The sequence below is a fragment of the Agelaius tricolor genome, unplaced genomic scaffold (assembly GCF_023055355.1).
Source record: "Agelaius tricolor isolate 1412-34295 unplaced genomic scaffold, bAgeTri1.0.p SCAF_6, whole genome shotgun sequence".
Lineage (NCBI taxonomy): Eukaryota > Metazoa > Chordata > Aves > Passeriformes > Icteridae > Agelaius > Agelaius tricolor.
The window spans coordinates 53,173,158-53,192,062 of NW_027269266.1; the positions used below are offsets into that span (position 1 = coordinate 53,173,158).

Genomic DNA, 18,905 nt, shown 5'->3' on the forward strand with positions numbered 1-18,905 from the left:
ACCATTTCAAAAATCTATGCACTTAACATTACTGAGTGCTTCGTACTAAAAATTTCAAACATCTAAGCAGGCTGGTATGTTTCACTCTGATTTTTTGATCTTCTAGCAGGATGAATAGCATTAGCAGGGGTTTATATTTACAATCGCCTTCTTTTGTTTCCTAATTTAGAAAAATTGATTGATATTAAAAAAATAAGGTTGTTTTTGGGGGGTTGTGGGGGGTTTTTTGGTTTTTTTTTTTTCTTTTGTTTTTGTGGGGTTTTTTAGTGTTTGGGAGTTTTTTGTGTGTGTGTGTGTGTTTTGTTTGTTTGTTTGTTGGTGGTTTTTGTTTTGTTTTGTAGGGTTTTTTCATAACATAGGTCTAAATTCTGCATTTCTGGAGGATTTAAATTTTTCTTACCTCAGTGTGCAGTGTGTTGCCATTCAGGCCCAGATAGGTATGTGATTTCAAGTCATGCAGGTGTAATTCCTTTGTGTTTTCTGCTCCTTTCATCCTTAATGTCAGAAACGAGTATGATGTAGTCATTGTATGATCCTGAAGGTTTAGTCTAATTTGACTTACATGCAATTGGAGGACATGAACACTGTCTTTTTTTTGCATCTCATTGATGATGGCAATGACAGTTACCTGAGACTGAAATAAACTGTAGTTAGATGTTTTAAATTACAGAATACATGGGTATTCTGTATATCTGTCTTTCATAGTTATATGTGGGAGTGTTTTATTTCTGTTATTTTAGGGAATTAAAAAAAATAGTTTTTTTTCCTGAAAGAAATATTGCAAGCATCTCAAAAATTGAGAAATATTTATGTTAAATTGGATGTATATCATGTTCATTGACATCTCTGATAGAAATAGGAACATATACATCACTAGATTTAGCCTAAAGTTACCAGTTATCACCTCACTTATACTTGACTTGGCTTATGGTGCGTTTGACAAATTTCATATGATGCAGAAAGTTTGTCTCAAATGGTAAGAAGATGAAGCAAAAATAAAGCCAATTGCAAGAATCAATCTTGCTCATATAACTTTGTTGCTCTGTTGCATTTTCAATATGGTTGACGCTAAAAATTGTCTAACTTGTTTTATTTATCCTCGAAGACAAGGAAGAATCATTCCATCTGTTAAACTTAATATGATTTGCTTGTGAAGTGCTCCACTTTCGCTTTATGTGTTGTTTTCTTTTATGAAAACTTTTATCATGTAAGATATCATGAAAGTCTCCCTAGTTAAAGGATTTTTAGATTGGCATAACCTCTAATTAGGGAGCTAAGTATTTTTCCTTGAAATAAACTATATCATTAGAGAAAAATTGAATGCTGTTTTCCAGCTAGTTTATTTTAAGCCTAACTATGAGCTAAAAATAAAATACCTAACTTCAGTTACGTATCTTTTCATTTTTTGTAATGCCTTCTATGAGAGTACAGGATAGGCTTTCTGATTAAGATTTAGGAAACTATAACTTTTTTGAAGTCTTAGTCTATAACTGTAATTAAATCCAAATATCATGTAGCTTATTTTCAGAGTATGCCAGATGCTATATAGAACAATAAGTTCTTACTGTAAATGCAGATCAGTAGCGTGTTGGAACCCTACTTGATTGCTAATAATTTTAAATTCAAAAATAATCTCTCTTCAGGGGTTTATCCAAATATTTGCTCACAGGTATGTCCCTTTTACAAAAGTGTCATTCATAATTTTGAGTTTAATTTCTTTTCAGCCTTTCAACTATCTTTTTTAACTAAGAATGAAGTGCATTAAATTGTGATTTATTAAATTAAACAGTTGTGTACAAATTGTATAATTTTAGATTCTTGGTGGACAAAAATAGTAAAAAAAAAATGCAAAAGCCAAAACAACAACCATCACTATCCCTTAATATACCAGGTATTGAGAATTTTTAAACTGGGGAGTATAACCTTCTATAAAAAAAGAAAAAAAAGTTTCTTAGAAATTATTAATTGTTGATGCACTTCTGAGGGCATATAAAAATCATGGGAGTGAATAGAAGTTAACATTGTTTGGAGGTCATGATGTTTGAGCAAGGTTTTCCTTGAGCATGGATATTTTTTAAACTTTGAGGCTGTAAAAATTGCTCAGATACTGCATCATATTGCTCAGATACTGCATTGTGCCCATTATTTGTGGGTAGATTTGCTTAATTTCTTTTTGGTGATGCATTCTGGACTGAGGAGCTGCAGGGGAAAGGTGTTTTATTCTTAACTCATGTGCAAGGAACATCTTAAAAATTGGTCTTAGAGGGAAGTATTTCTTTTATTAGTAATGGCATACCGTAAGTCTTTTAAGCCTAGATCAGCTTTCTAGTCCTACACTTATTTTTCCAGACAATATTCTTTATCATTATAATTTATACTCCTGAGATTTTTGAATAGAACAAAATTTCCATCAGCAGTTCTGGACTTGTTATCAGTTAATTAATTGTACTAATTTGACTTGAAGTACTACTGTGTTAGTAAAGCCATCAATTGACTGCCGTGTACAGTTAGCATGAGTGAAACTAGAGTTTTAGTTTTGTTCAGCAATGGAGACATGCACTAGGAATTGGAGTGCTGTTTTATAAGGTCCCTAACATATTCTCTCACAAAAAGGCCAGAGGGGACACAAGTTTTAAAAATACTTGTTTTTACAAAGTGCCATATAGATGGATTAACTTCCTAGAATTTAGGTCATTGTATTTTTCTCCTATACAGGAAGAGGTCATTTCCTCCCTACCATTCTTGTTACTGCTTCTTTCCTCTACAGTGAATACTGCCTTCCAAACCCTTCAGAGTGGGAAATTGTTGGTCATTGTTTTGGAAAATGCGTTTAAAACTGCTTTCATAGCATCTTTGTGAGAGTGGCTGAGGAAAAGATTTAGGTCCTTGTCACTTTCATAATATAGAAATTAATTTTATGTTGTCATCTACTCCTTCCATGAAGGTAATGACCTTCATGCACTGTCTGGATTATACTTGAATGCTGTTTTAATGCCCAAGAGAAACAGATCTTTTTTGGAATTTAAAGAATGTAACTGTAATCCTAGCTATGTAATCTTTATTGTTGGAGGCCTACAAAATCTTGTTAAGCACCAATTCTTTCTCTTGGTCATTTCTGTAGGAGTCTGGTGTAACTAGCCTTTACACAAGTATCAAGCATATCCTTTCTGTGTGTAGTATAACATTTTTTGATTGTTTTAAGTTCACCATAGTTAAAGTTTTGAATAGTTAAATGATTCATTGTATAAGTAATTTTTTGCCTGTATTTTGAAGTCTCGTGAAGAAGAGATGACAGCAAAAGTTCATGAGTTGCAGGCACAGCTGGAAGACTTGCAGAAGGAATACAAACAAAGGATTGCAGAAGAGGAACATTGCAACAGTGAAAAAGTGAGCTGGCACCGACATTTGTTTTTATATCTCTAAGTGTGAAATTCTTGGTCCATGGGAAATTCTGTAGTTTATTACTAATTGGACTTTATTTATGTATCTGGCCTTCACTTTCCCATACAAAAGGAATCTCTTTAGAAACTGCAATATTTGGTGCTACCTTTTTGGTTGGTATGTTGAAAAGTGCAGTTCTGTTGTTATTATTAAGGTTGAGTTTTTTTGTCCTCTACATGTGTTTATGTTGGTTTTACTGGAAGCCCTTTAGAAGGAAAGAAAATCCCATTAAGTCATTTTTAGAGTGATTTTTTAAAAATTCGCATTTCAGAGGTGTCTGAAGTAGTACCTTGAATATACCAATTACTGGTATAGAGGCCTTCATTGAAAGAAGACTGCCTTCATTCTTTTGTCTTTCCGAGATTACATTTTAATTTGAAGAATTCTTTGGTGAAAATACTAATAGCTGTTATTATACTGAGGAGATAAAAAGTGCACAAGTTGTTGAGTGATTGATGAGAATTCATATTGACCTTACTTTTAATATTTTCATTTTTACAACAGGTAACCCTGGGAGAGAGTAAATTTATATATTTGACATTAGAAACCGAAAGTACAAATTATCTCACTGACCTAGTTTGTTACTTCTGCCTTGCACTTGTGTACAAAACCCTTTATATTATTTTTCCATGGTATGAGTTGTTTTCATAATAGGAAAAGCAGAAATCTAAGACTGCCTTGTATTCTTAATTAAACCTTGTTCACCTACTGATAGTCTTACATAATCTTATTATCTAGAGGAAGATTCTTAAAGAGACTCCTAACTTCTAAAACATGATTATGAAAAGTCTGAAGAGTACTTATTCTTTAGGACTTCTTTGTTAACTGTTTCACTCCTAGTTTGTTATAGCAGTCTGCTATAAATATAGGCAGTCATTGCATATTGTATTATACATTCATCTTCTGGATTACTGATGTGACAGTTATATCAAATTTATATACTGGTAATGGTATGTATTTCATGTATTCAGCTCAGAAGCAATGCACCCAACAAGGAGTAAATCCAGCAAAAATTCCAGGAGGCCTCCATGGATGAATGGGAGCTGCTGGACCTGCTGGGCAAACTCAGAATAAAAAAAAAAAAAAGCTTTTAGGAAGTGGAAATGAAGACAGGTGGCCTGAGAGTAATACAGGGAAATTGTACGGGAAGCTAGGGACAAAGTAAGTTAGGAAAGCCAAAGCCCAGTTAGAATTGTTGTAGCCAGGGAAAGTAAGGCAAACAGGAAGAGCTTCTATATGTATGTTGTAAACAACAGAAAGACTAGGGATAATGTGGGCCCTCTTTGTAAGAAAATGGGAAACCTGGCTACCCTGGACAAAGAGTAGGCTGGGGTTCTCAACAGCTTCTATGCCTCTGTCTTCCATGGCAAGTACTCCAGCCACACCATCCAAGTCAAGAAAGGCAGCTGCAGGGACTGGGAGGATGAAGACCCTGAGTCCACTTGCCATGGTTTGACACTGGCCTAATGCGAGGCAGCCATTAAAGCTGCTCACTCACCCTCCCCTACCACAGCTGGGCAGAGGAGAAAAAAAAATTAGTGGCGTTTAGATGAGGACCAGGAGAAAACACTCTAAGGGCAAAACAGGCTCAACTTAGACTTACTAAGTTTAAGGAGGCCTACAGGGAAGCTGAAGAGGGACTTTTTATCAGGAACTGTAGTGAAAGGACAAGGAATAAAGGGTGCAACTTGAAAGAGAGGACTTTGGAGAAACTCAAAGGAGTTCTCCAGTGTATAATTGGGTACAAACCAGTTCAGAGAACTCCATCACTGATAAACAGTTTCATTTTAAAGGATAAAGATGGTTTCATTTGTGGGGGAAGATGAGCAGGTTGTGTACTAGCGCCGGTACTTAGATACAGTTAAAGCATGCAGGTTCAAAGTAGTTGCAGAATGAGAATGCAGGTTTGTTGTTTGTTTTTTTCCCCGAGTGTATATATGTGATTTCTCTAGAATATAGGCATCAGACTTTTTTGAGTAATTTTGAGAATTCCAACTAAATTCAAATTTAGCAAATTTCTCACCAGATTTCTTTTGCATAGCTGATTCAACTAAATGTAAATGCCTTATTTGATACGATTCACAATGGTGATTTCATCTCAAAACAATGGAATTATTCTAATAGATTGTGCTGTGGAATTTGCACATAATTCCTGGTATATCTTGTGATCCAAAAAGCTCAAATATTTAGAGTAATGTAAGTGGGCTTTCAGTTTCTGTTTTATCAGTATTTCAGGATTTAATTCTTACTCTGACACAATCTGTTCTGTGGTTGACAAGTAGTTTTCTTTTGTCCTACTTAGAAATTGAGTTGTTTTTAATTTTTACTCCTGTCTCAGTTTGTGTTTTGCCTGTGCTTGGTATGTTTGTAGGAAACTAATTTTGCTTTAACCTGGTTCAATAGTACATATTTGCAATGGCTACAATAGCGTATATAGGCAGCATTACAGAGCTATATGAGAAAATTAGACAGGGCCCATGGAACCTGTCAAATACCTGAACAAAACTGTATAAATCCACATCTGGAGTTTACAGTGCATTCAAATTAATTAAATTTGCCTTATATAAATTATATTTTGTATTTTTTGTCTCACTTGATTTCTTTTTTATTTTGTTGCTTTGCAACATTTTGGGGTTTTTTTGGTTTTTTTTTTACCCTTCAGCACTAGTAGTTAAACAGTTTGAAGTCTTCCGTTGACTGGATGCAACTTTTTGTGGGCAACGTATTTTGTCTAAGATCAGGGACTCCCAAATCACAGAAGTTTTTCATAAAACTTTCTGTGCTGCTGCTTGTCAGCCTAGACTAAACATTACACATAACATATCCACTTTGACATGAAGTGTACCCTAGATATTGGAACAGTACTTGTCTGATTTTGATAAAAAATTGACAGATACTAACAACCTTAAGTACTAATGTTTGGACGTAAAAATATCAGAAAATGTCTCTCCATATCAGAAAATAAATGTCTGATTGAGGTTTTCAGAAGCAAGAATTTAACTTAGAGGTTTGAGATCCTTAGAGGAACGATTTTGCCCTATTTTCTGTCTGTAGGAGACCCCACAGATTTTTATCAATCTGAGACAGGGAATAAATCTCCTTTTCCACACAATTGCAAAGGTGCTTGGGAAGAAAAAATTAATATTGACCCTGAGATCAGCTGAGTTGGTTAAAGCATGATGCTAATTATGCCAGAGTCACAGGTTTAATTCCTGCATGGGCCATTTACTTTAAAAGTTTGACTCTTCTCCTTGTGGCTCCCTTCCAACTTAAAATATTCTGTGATTCTGTGAATACGTACCATTTCTGTTGTAAGGTTTAGCCTACCTTAAAAAAAAATTCACACATAAATTATTTGGTGTTGAAATGCTTATGCAGCCTTGAGTTACATCCTTGACTACTGAAGCATTATTTTCCTTAAGAGTTGAAACACTAAAAGATAGAAATTTCAGCTTAGACTTTTTTCTGTACTTTATAAACGTCTTTGCAAGATGTAGAGCTCATGAAGCTCTTAACTGAAGCTATTTTCAGGTATATGTTCACATTTCCGAATGTGACTTGAAGAATTAAGGAAAAACATAAACTATTCTGAATAGTATTAATTGTAGTTAGGGCATCCTGTGATGTATTTCATACTCATTCAATTATTATTCATCTCCAATATGCATTTCATAAATGTTTGGAAACACTAGGTTCTTTAAGTTACATTTATGATGATTGTCTTACAGAATCAAATGAGATAATTTAAATATCAGCTTTATGTATTGTCAATACAAATAAGTTAAACTATTTATAAGACTAGCTGTTATTATTGGGTAATTTCAATTTTTGTCATCCTCAATTAATACAGTGTATAAGAACTCAATTACTGATATTTCTTTCTCCAGTGCTTGATATAGTCAGTATTTTTCATACATTTTAATTTAAATTTTTATTGTTGTTATAGGTCACAATAACAGAACTAAAGGTACGTCTTACACGTTATTTTTCTCTCTTAATACTTTCATTGCGGGGCAGTTTTAAAGCTGAAATACTGCTTATAAGTTTATGTGTGTTAAAAGGAGAAATAGGTTTATTGCAAAGGTACCTATGATGTATTTTCAGCAATTTCCAGACGTGACTGTCTTTTCAGGCACAACTTGCACAGAAGACAACACTAGTCAATGATTCAAAACTGAAGGAGCAGGAATTGAAAGAGCAGGTAAGGGTCACGTTGAATGAGTAAGAAGTATTCTTGTTTGATACTTGGAGTTTGCAGTATTAAAAGGTTTGTTCTTTTCAAGTGACGATGTGGTACATCTCCATACAAGGTACTATGAATATAATAGACAAAAAAATAGTTTTCACTCATACTTGCTCTCAGAAGATCTGCGTCCTTTTCAAAGTATTCCTCTATCCCCTGAGAATAAAAACGCCACATGCTTGTGATACTGGTTAGCAAAGAATTGCACAGTGAAAAAGGGAACAGTGCACTTTATGAAATTCTTGAATTTTTTTTTCAAAAGGAAACCTTTTTTGGTGTTTAAGTATAATTTTTGTTGTAAGCTTTTTTATCTACAAAAAAGATATATATGCTTATATATAAAATGAATACATGAATATATAATATATGCATAACATCTGCTATATATATTTTTATGTGTATATGCAGATGTACAACATTGGGACAGTCTTTAATAACAGTTTTTAATGTTTTCCTTCCTTAAAAAGCAAATGTATTTTGCTTTTATAAGAGATGATATGTAGCTGGAAACTGTTTCAGTTATGCTTCTTTTAGCTGCTGTTTAGGTTTAACACTGTTTATCATGTCAACTGTTTTCTGTTTAGATTCATGCACTGGAAGACCGGCTGAAACATTATGAGAAAAATATGTATGTCACATCAGCTGGAACACCATATAGAGGTAAGTACTCAGTTTTCATCACAAATAAGTTTTTTGTTTGTTAGAAAGATACAGTTTGGTCTAGAAAATAAAACGTCAAGTTTTTTTAAAACACATAATGCACTTGTGACATCCTTGTTTTCTCTTGTCTATTATAATAGAGTTTTATGTCATCCAATTAAAAGAGCTCTGTATCAGAGTTCTTAAGTTCTCTTCAGTACAGGACCCAAGAGCGTCCAGTAGACAGGGGCAGAGATGGGCACACCTACAGCAGGGCACAGGTGGGGACAGAAGGTCCCAGGCTGAGCTGGGACACATCCCTTGGGCCCTTGGCAGGAGATGGTGGGGGTCCCAGGAGGCTGGTCCCAGCTACCCAAGGCCTGTGAGCAGCCCCAGAACCCAGGCAGAAGTAGACTTGCACTGTTCATGTGCTGTCCTTTAGACACTGGTGGTTGGACACTTTGGAGATAGAGTATGTGCTTATGGACCTTCTCTCTGGTGGTATACTGTTCCTCTCAGACTCTTTTAATGTAAGATTAATTAAGAAAAATGCACAGGGAAATGAACAGGTATTGCTCACCTCCAAAAGATTTGCAGCTGTTTAGTTGAGGAGTATGTACTGCATGAGACAGAGGGCTCAAGCATTGAGCCTTGCTAATGTTAGAGATGTGGGGCTTTGCCATCCTGTGCAGACCCATCTTAGCTGGATGAACTCAGAAGACTTTCAAAAATCACATCACACTTGCTTTTTGCAAATTTGTGCAAATGGTCAAATTATCTCAGGATGATCTGCATCTCTCATCCCCTCAGAAGGTCCATGCCTGCTTCCCTCAAGGTGACTGACCCAATGATGGGAGATGGTTGTGGGTATTTAGTGCCTTCTGCTAGTGCAGGGCTGGGAAGAAATGTGATCAAGGATTTCCTCGGCATGTACTGACAGGGAGAGGAGCAGGAAACATACTTCATCTAGAAGGGACCAACATCAGTTTCATAGTCCAGCTGTGTGACAACTTCAGGGCTGATGAAAAGGTAAAGTATGTCTTTAAGGGCACTGTCCAAATGCTTCTTCAACACTGATAAACAGGCAACAACCACCTCTCCAAGAGGTCTGTTGCAGAGTTTGACACCCTGTTGGTAAAGAAATGTTTCCTCTCATCAAGTCTGAGCTCCCCATGATAGATGAACCATTTTCCATGTGTCCTGGCACTGGGTACCAGGGAGAGGAGAGCAGTACCTGCTTATCAACATCTCCTCAGGAAGCCGTAGAGAGCACTGAGGTCACCCCTTAGCCTCCATCTCTCCAAATTAGACAAACCCAGTCTCCTCAGCTTCTTCTCAGAGGACATGCCTGTCAGTACCTTATCCAGAGGTACCCTCTGGGTGTGTTCATGTACCTTCCCATTCTTTTTAAATGGGGCCCTGAACAGCACACAGTACTCAAGGTGAGGCTGCACCAATGCTAAATAGGATGGGATGATCACCTCTTTTGACCGATTGATGATGCTGTGTTTGATGCACTCCAGGATGAGGTTTGCCCTCTTGGCTGCCAAGGGCGCATACACTGGTGACTCCTGTTGCACCTCCTGCCAACTAGCACCCCTAAATGCCTTTCTGAAGGGCTGCAGTTACTCCATCTAAGGTGCAGAATACAGTATTTGTTCTTGTTTGGTTTTGTGACATTACTGAAACTTGGATTCGGATGAATGACTCTCAGAATAAATATTCTCTTTTTGTTTACACAGATGGAAACCTTCACCATACTGACGTTTCCCTATTTGAGGAACCCACTGAGTTTGAATACTTGAGGAAAGTGCTCTTTGAATATATGATGGGTCGTGAGACAAAGGTATGGAAATTTGTATATGCTGACAGGTGATCTTGCTGTATGATGTGAACTATCATGTGTTTGTGATTTGTTATGTGCTGTTTATTTCTGACAATAAAGTATTCAATAGGCTTTTACATTTTTTTCCCAAAGAGACATGATTCATAACTTCAAGACTTCATCAGCCTGCCAAGATGAGTGGTAGGTGGAGGGAGTTTTCACATCTCTCACTGCTGTACCTATCAAGACAAAAACCATTATGGGTAGATACAGTTTTATCAGTAAAAGTCTCTTTGTCAGTCATTTTACACTTTATGTAAAATGAAAGCTGGTATGCAGAATATAAGCAAAAGTGATCTTTTCATGTAGTCTTGACACAGACATGGTAAGTTACAGTTGGATTAAATAACAATTTGTTAGTAGCTGTGTTACCAGCTGAAGATGGTGAAATACCTCTCCAGTAGTTGCTTAAAGACGTTTCATAGTATTTATAGAATCTGTATACCTTAGATGTTATTAATTCACTCTTAAAAGTAGTGAAAAGATGGACAGTAGGCTTCTTGATTTCATATGCTGGTTTCCTTTCATTCATTAGATGTGTTTCTGGAGGACACTGAGCTTCGTGTTTGCTTTCTTCAGGATTATCTCACATAATCATAAATCTATGGATATATCTTAAGAACTGGTTTCATCCTGCTACATGAACTGGAAAACCATGAGCAGTGATGATGCAAATGATAGAACTTTTTAAAACAGTTTTAAGTATGCTTGTAAAGTATTACTGTGCTTTCCACCACTACCCCAACACAGTTCTTAAGTTAAAAGATCTGTAAATTTATCTTCTCAGTACAGATGTTCCTTTCTCTCAACTTTTTTGTTCCTGGACAAGAAAAGACATTTTTTTAATCTAATTCTGCCTTGTAAGGTCATTTTGGTGGCCCTTCTCTGTGCATGATCCCCTATACTAGTGCAAATATGTGTCCCTTGTGTCAAAGGTGATTCAGTAGTGGAATTGTTATATCTCTGGACATGCTTCCTCTTTTTTGAACAGAGTTCAAAAGAATCTGTGCAAATTATCTAGGATGTATTGCCAATTATGCATCCTAGTAAATGATACTGGAATGCAATCAAGACATTAATGAATGCACTGGTTCGTCACAGTATTGGAGACATAAGAGAAATGTGGAGGTTGATGCGGATCTAAGAGTCAGGAATTAGTGACTTTTAATGTGGGTAATTAAACACATTTTTTGTAAACTGCTTTACCAAGGTGTGTATGTGTATTTGCTGAGAAGTTTTACTGTCTTGCCCTCCAATCCAACTTTATTATTTGCCTCTTGCTTGGCAGGATATCTGCAACAAGATTGACAGATTGCTTTTTCTAGGCATGCACTTTATCTAGTATGCTGTCTTATTAATGGACTCTATCATTTGAGCATAGATGCCATAGAACTTAAATCCCACTACAGCAGCTGAAGTTTGTGACAATGTGCAAAAATTGTTTTCATATAATTCACTTTATGCATATGCAATGTGAAACAAATAGTTATATCTTACTGATTTCACTGTTTTCCACTGACATTAATAAAATAGTATCCAGTATTACTAAATTAAATTAATTTAAAATATTACGGACATCTTTGTGGATGTGGAATTATGTATGGATAACCTATATCTCTTCAGACAATGGCCAAGGTCATAACAACAGTGCTGAAGTTCCCAGCAGATCAGACTCAGAAGATACTAGAACGAGAAGACGCTCGACCAGTGGTAAGTTATGTAAGTAAATCAATTTTATGCAAGAGGAGTAGGTTTCAAGAATAAGGAATTAGAAAATTTTTATGTCTTCTTTTCTTTGTGTCCACATTCAGGTGGACTCCTTTTCTCCTTACTTCACTTTTCTTCAGTGGAATATCAAATTCCAGCTCTAGTTTTGAATTTATAGCAAGAGTGAGAAAAAAAGCAAGCATGTTTTCTTTACTAGTATTTTTCCTCAGTTAAGACATATTTCTGATAGCGATGGATAGGACCAAAGCAAGTTCAAGTATCACTACTATTCTGTGGAATTAAAAAAGTAATCTGACATATCAAATAATATAAAATTAATGCTTCTTAAATTTAGACGTTTTTGTGGAGTCATACCAGTTTTTATAAAAATATATCAAGAAACATTACCAGCCCTGAGATAAAATTTCTGGCAAAAACAACAGGCATTTTGCTTGTAGAATAGAAAGTTGATTATCTCAATCACCTGAGATATGTGTTTGAAGTACGATGTGTACTATTTTATCTTAAGTGGGTATCCTAACAAGCTCGGGATTTTGATTAGGTTTTGGGGGTTTTTGTATGATCCTGCTTTATTTTTGTATTGAAAAAACACGAAAATATGTTAGTTTTCTCTGGGTCAGGACAGGTCAAAAATAAGAGTTGTAAACAGTTTGGTGTTGGTTTTTTTTCCCTTTTTTTTGACATTTGCTTAGTATTTAGCAGTTGACCTATTTACTAGAAAGGTGAAATTGGCTTTGAGAAACAGATAAGGAGGTAAAATTATTTGAGCATAAGCATTTCTTAGGTATTACTTTTACTGTTTTATGTATAGGAGCTACTTTTAATTAAAATAAAAACAGCAGTAATAGTCTCCTCTACATTTGATTTGGAATCAACACTGTGAACCCTCTCTTTGTGGGTCACCTTAGTGAAATATTTAGGAATTAAAGTGAGAGGAAGAATTGCATTCTGTTTCTCTCACTGACCTTGCATATATATTTATTTCATACTTGCAAATACATAATAAAATAAAAATTAATTTCACTTGTAGATACATTAAAGTCCTGTTGATTCGCAAAAAAAAATTTTAAAAGTCTGTATTTTCATCTTGCAGTATCACATTTGAGGAAAGTGTTAAGTACTTTAACATTTTCCTGTACACTTAGTATGTTTGAGAGCCTTGCAATCTTAAATATTTCAAATACTTTTAGAGGATAAAAATATTGATTATACTGCAGCTCCAGTATCATGTATTCAAAGCATTATTTTCTCTCTCTGACATTAAAATAGAAAGCTGAGACTGTTTTGTTTTGTTTTGTTTTGTTTCGTTTTGTTTTGTTTTGATAAGCCAGAGTAATATTTAGGAAAGATTTTGAGAAAAGAGAGATGGGCCTTGTTTTGCAGCCACTTCAGCTTTTTGATATTTAAACCTGTTCTTTCTACAACAGACATTTACAACTTCTGATACAAAATAAAAATTTAACTTGAATTCATCCAACAAATTTTCATCCTTGGTATTAAATTTTGTCTAAAACACACAGTGAGATTTTTTTGTAGTCTACAAGTGCTTTGATTTGTTAATTATATCTTTGTTCAAAGAGCTTTTGGGTTTCACATAGCAGTCCCTTCTTGGCTCATATCTGGCCTATGAATTCTCTCCTTTCCAAATCCACAAAGAGACTGAGTTACACATCTAATGGAAACTCAAACATTAGGGCATATTATGAAGGAAGAAGTATTTTTTCCTTTACTTTCAACATTATATGTTCATTTGCTGAAGCACAAATTATTCTGGGCATGAGTCTTCCATAATTCTGTTTTGAACTAAAAAGTTAGAGATGTCTTTATAAATTATACTATCAAGAAATATGCTTGGTTTCTTTTAGTTTTTATTTATTGACTGACATCGCACTAATGTCTCTCCATACTTAATATTGGACTGATACCTGTATATGAAAATATCCAATGTTTAGCTCTCAGGAGCAATGAAGTTCTGAACTACAGCATAAATGTGCATTTTAACATAGAGCTTTTAGTTTATTGCTAATGCATCTGTAAGTAATTTTGATGTGTAAATTATTAACTTACTGTGCTACTAGACTAAGTGTGTGGTACTAAAGTATCTGTGAGTAATTTTATACCCTCTTAGTGGACATATATTTAACAAGTTTCTGAAAACTTGTAGCAGTTCCTGGTTAATAAATATATGCTAGATCAATGTAATCTTCAGTAATCTGGCTTTTACTATTTGGTGTTGTGATCTAACTGCAGCATTTCATCCATAGATGTCCACAGAGTTCTTATTTGTTAACACTACATAACACTATCAATCAAATAGTCCAATAAGCTCTTTTCTTCCTGGCTTTGTAGTTTGCCTCACCTCGCAGTGGTATCTTTTGAATATGCCACCAGTCTGTGCTTAGCTAGCGTGTGGGTGAGTGAAGTATAATACATTCTTGTTTTATGTAAAATGAAATCTGTATTATGCAATTAAAGGTTCTTCTGGTTTTTTTTCTTGCCTGCTTTCCTTCATTAAAGAACAAATTTTGGTTGTATATGCATATGATAATTTGATGATTTTTGTTTTCCTCCTAATCATGTCTTGTTTTACAAAGCTGAGTTTGAAAATGGTAAATACTGATTCAAAACCGATCTTTTTGAGTGACCCTAATCCTAAGTATAATTTCAAATGTTGATTGAGCCACAAAAATCTCAGTAGTAGAAATGAAATCAGATTTTAAATCAATTAATATGTAGTATTGAATTTTATTGCACTTGGCTTTGTTTTGTATTTATTCATTTTTTAATTTCCTTTTTTGAATAGGCAAACAAATCAGGTTTGTGGGAGACATACTGTACTGCTTGAAATTAATTATTACATCTTGTAAATATGAAAATGCATTATCTTTAAAAAGATGAATATTCTCTGCAGAGGGTTTGGGATATAATTGGGTTTAAACATTAGTACCTTTCTGAATCACAGCTTTGGTTTGATATCAAAAGATGCTAAAGCAGAGAGATGGTGGAGAACAATTAGGGGAGCTTTATGCTCTTAGTTTGTGTCTTTCTTCAAGTTTCGTTACGCTACTTCAATTATGAATCTCCAATGCTAGTTGTAGCATTACAAGAATGGAAGAGCTGACGTAGGCCTGAAGATGCAAGTTGCATCAGACTAGACTAGCTAAACAAGCAACACACATGCAATAGCTGGTTGAGAGAGGACTGGGCTATGGAACAACACAGGAAAAAACTTCCTGCACTGGCTGGTAAAGATTATGATTTGAATCCCTAGTGGTGTATGATACTTAATAAACTCTGCAGATGAATTCTATAGAATATGGTCGGTTCAACTTTTTTTCCCTCCTTTGCAACTGGAAAGCTTTGCACAGTTGCCAGGAGTTGATTCAGTGCATGTGAAGCAGTTGCTATCTCTTGGATGAAATGCATTTGTTGGCCTCCATCACTGTCAGAGCAAAATTAATTAACTTAGGCTATTGCCATTGCCATTTACCATTTACCACATTGCAGTTGACAGGTTATCTTCCTCTTCTGCTGTCATGTGAACACAGCCTTCAACACAAAATGATACCTCTTCCAAAGGAAAAAAAATTATTTCTCTAACACTCACGATTTCTACTTTGTGTTTTTTCCATCTTTGAATAAAATTGTGAATGTACTTTATTGCACTTAAAATGCAGTAGAGTTTGGACTGTTTGCCAACATCCTTCATCAGTTCTGACAAAATCAGCAACTGTTATCTCTATCCCTTTGTTGAAAATAATTGAATTGTAGCTACAATTATCTACAATTGGAACAAAGCTATTTACAACACTGTTGCAGAATAGGTTTCAGAAGATATGTTTGAAACTTAGATTCTTGTCATGCTGTCTGTAATGCTGGTGTAAAAAAATTTAGGTGGTCTGAGCTGCCTTTGAAACATATCACAGAAAGGCTTGTTGATACTGACCTTACTGTCAGAAATTATTGGTTACACTTTCATAACATCAGCTAATGTATATGTAAACTGTTCATACTCCATTATTAGATTGTAGTTGCCAACTTAATCTCAAGTATTTTTGTCACATACTCTTGCATGTATATAACTTAGAAATTAAGGGAGATACTGACTTCATTGTGAAGGCAATTTATATTTTCCTGTAGAGGAGGCTATGTGCTGGGTCCAAAATTCTGCATCATCATTTCAGTTTTGATGATAAGCCTTATGCAAGAGAGTCCAAATTTTTTTTTGTTTGGATTAATATGCAGTGATGTGGTAGACTATTTCCAGTGAGACTGCTGACCATTTTGCTACACCTTGTTTTGTTTTCATCAGTTTCTCAACTGTTTTGCAGGTACCGGAATGGAATTGCTTGCTCAAATAGTTTGGTAGTTTGACTTATTGAAATTCTTCCGTCTTCTGATTATATTAATAAACCATGCAATTATTTTAATATTAAGAGCTTCTAAGTTGTTCTCAATAATGTAACACTTGATTTCATTTCTTCTAGTTGTGGCTACGACCATCTTGAAGATTTTGTGATGAGAATGTCTCATGACAGTGCTGCTTAAAAATAAGTTTATATCTCTGTTGCCTCTTGAGAAGGGACAAGAAGAAAAGCTATTATTCAAGGTCACAAACAGAACAGCAAGAACCAAAACTCACCACCACCTTTGGACTGTGAATATAATCTACTGCCTTGGCAGAAATGCTAATCAGGGGTTATTTGGTTATTTCTCTACTATTGAATACTGTCTTCTATTTTGTGTTAAAGGTTATTTTTTTAAAGGAGAGAAAAGACTTTATCCTAGAAAAGAATTGCCTGCTACTGTATCTCTATACAGGTTTTACTGAGTGTTTTCTAAAAGTTGAAATAAATGATTTGTTTCTTCTATTTATTTTTTTTATTTTTGATTGAATTGTGCAATACATTTTGGATGGATAGCAATTGAGGTGATTTTTCTGATGAACTAGACACTCTTCTTGACTATTCTCTCCTGATTTGATCTTGATTGTTTGCTAGAAGGTCACTTCTATATGCTTTTGCCTACAATAAATCCAAATTGCAGTACCTCGTTTGTTTACTCCTAGCTTTTGTACTTATATTTTCTGAAGAAAAGATGTGTTCCTGTAAATTGTAAATAGTTACTACATAACTGTATCATATGCTGATCTGTGACTGTTGACAGCACGAATATGAATAGAGCTAAGATGAAATAAAGTTTATTTACTGTATAATTTTGGAACAACTTTGGTATGATTTTTCTTTTAAAGGACACACCAGTTTTGTTCTTACTCCTGTTGGAGACATTGTTAGCTGAGATATTTCCAGGCTGAAATCATTCTCATAAGAACAACTATTCAAGTACATTAAACTCTAAGTCAATGGAGACATTGAAGTTTCCAAGGGGTCACAACCTGCAAAACAGATATATGGTGGGCTGAAAAGCTAGCATGAGGATGTAGCAAATAGAGAAGCTTGATTTGTAAAAGTTCTGAATGATCATAGAATTCCAGTCTGGTTTGGGTTTGAAGGGACCTTAAAGATCATCTAGTTCCAACCCTCCTGCCATGGGCAGGATATCTTTCACTAGGTTGCTCAGAGCCCTCTCCAGCCTGGCCTTGGATGCTTCTAGGAATGGGGCATTTACAACTTTTCTGGGCAGCCTGTTCCAGTGCCTCACCATGCCCACAATAAAGAGTTTCTTCCTAACAGCTAATCTAAATTTCTCCTCTTTCAGTTTAGAACCAATTCCCTTTGTCCTGTCACTATCTGCCTGTGTAAAACCTTGTTCTCAAAGGCTGCAATGAGGTTGTTTTGCAACCTTTTCTTCTCCAGATGAACAACCCCAACTCTCTCAGCCTGCCTTCATAGCAAAGCTGCTCCAGCCCACTGAGCATCTTTGTGGCCTCCTCTGGACCCACTCCAAGAGATTCATGTTTTTTCTTGTGCTGAGGACCCCAGACCTGGGCACAGCACTGAAGGTGGGGTCTCATGAGAGAGTAGAAGGGGACAATCACCTACCTTGACCTATTGGCCAATCCTCTTTTGCTACAGCCTAGGATACCTAGGCTATATGTGAGTGCACATTGCCAGGTCATGACCAGCTTTTCATTCACCAGCACCTCCAAGCTGTTCTCCAGAGGACTGTTCTCAATGATTTCTTCTCCCAGTGTTCTCCTGGACTCATTGAAGTTGCTCCTGACCAACGTTATAGGACTTTGCACTTAGACTTGTTAAATCTCGTGAGGTTTTTATGGGCCTACTTTTCAGGTTTGTCCAGGTGCCCCTGCATGGCATCCCTTCCTTGTGCCAATTGGACCACTCAGCTTTATCAATTCTCGTGCCGTGTCCATCCAGCCATTTCCTTGTCCACTGAACAGTCCACCCTTTAAACCTGTGTCTTTACAATCTGGAGATAAGGATGTCAAGAGAGACCACGTCAAAGGCTTTACAGATGTCTAGATAGATGGCATTGGTTGGTCTTTGCAGTCATTCCATCATAGAAGTCCACCATGACAGAAAATGATGTATTTTTGTTCTTTTAAATTATTCCTGTCTGGTCATTTTGGCATGTAAGTTGTGAACCTCTGAAGTGATACACAAGTATGCATAAATTTAACCTCTAGCTACTATGATAACTAACATCTATCATGTATGTTAGTTTGCCAAGATAGTTCAGGGTGATCAGTCCTCCATGAATATAATTTTTAACAAGTATTTGAGGGGCAGCAGTCTGCAGAGTATGAATAAAGCATGGTCCCCAGTTGTGGTATGACCAGAAACATTTATTAAAAGTGTATATAGCTTTTATAATATTTTCACTATCAGGTTAGAATAGTGTGAGCCTGGACAGCCAACAGTGTATCTGTTCATATGTCTGCTAACCAATGGTAAACATGATCAAGTCCCTAATAGTAACATCAGCCTTTTTTCCCTAAAACAAGTACTTGTGTAACAATTTCTTCTGCAAACCACTGTACTTCTGCTA

The 18,905-nt window shown here is 35.6% G+C and overlaps 1 protein-coding gene across 11 annotated transcripts in view; it reads left to right on the top strand.

Annotated features, from left to right (window-relative positions):
* The window catches only part of GOLGA4 (golgin A4), a 74,055-nt gene extending 56,893 nt beyond the window's left edge, over positions 1-17,162 (top strand). For 4 of the 11 annotated variants that reach the window (XM_071429822.1, XM_071429826.1, XM_071429833.1 and 1 more), the window contains 7 exons: positions 3,274-3,387; positions 7,388-7,408; positions 7,574-7,642; positions 8,269-8,344; positions 10,066-10,169; positions 11,832-11,927; positions 14,286-17,162. In XM_071429822.1, coding sequence (XP_071285923.1) covers positions 3,274-3,387; positions 7,388-7,408; positions 7,574-7,642; positions 8,269-8,344; positions 10,066-10,169; positions 11,832-11,927; positions 14,286-14,315 — 510 coding nt within the window. In that variant the 3' untranslated portion in view covers positions 14,316-17,162. Of the gene's footprint in view, positions 1-3,273; positions 3,388-7,387; positions 7,409-7,573; positions 7,643-8,268; positions 8,345-10,065; positions 10,170-10,301; positions 11,791-11,831; positions 11,928-14,285 lie in introns of those variants that run through there. The other 7 variants (XM_071429824.1, XM_071429828.1, XM_071429825.1 and 4 more) reach the window with 5 other exon arrangements.
* Positions 17,163-18,905: the final 1,743 nt, after the last annotated feature.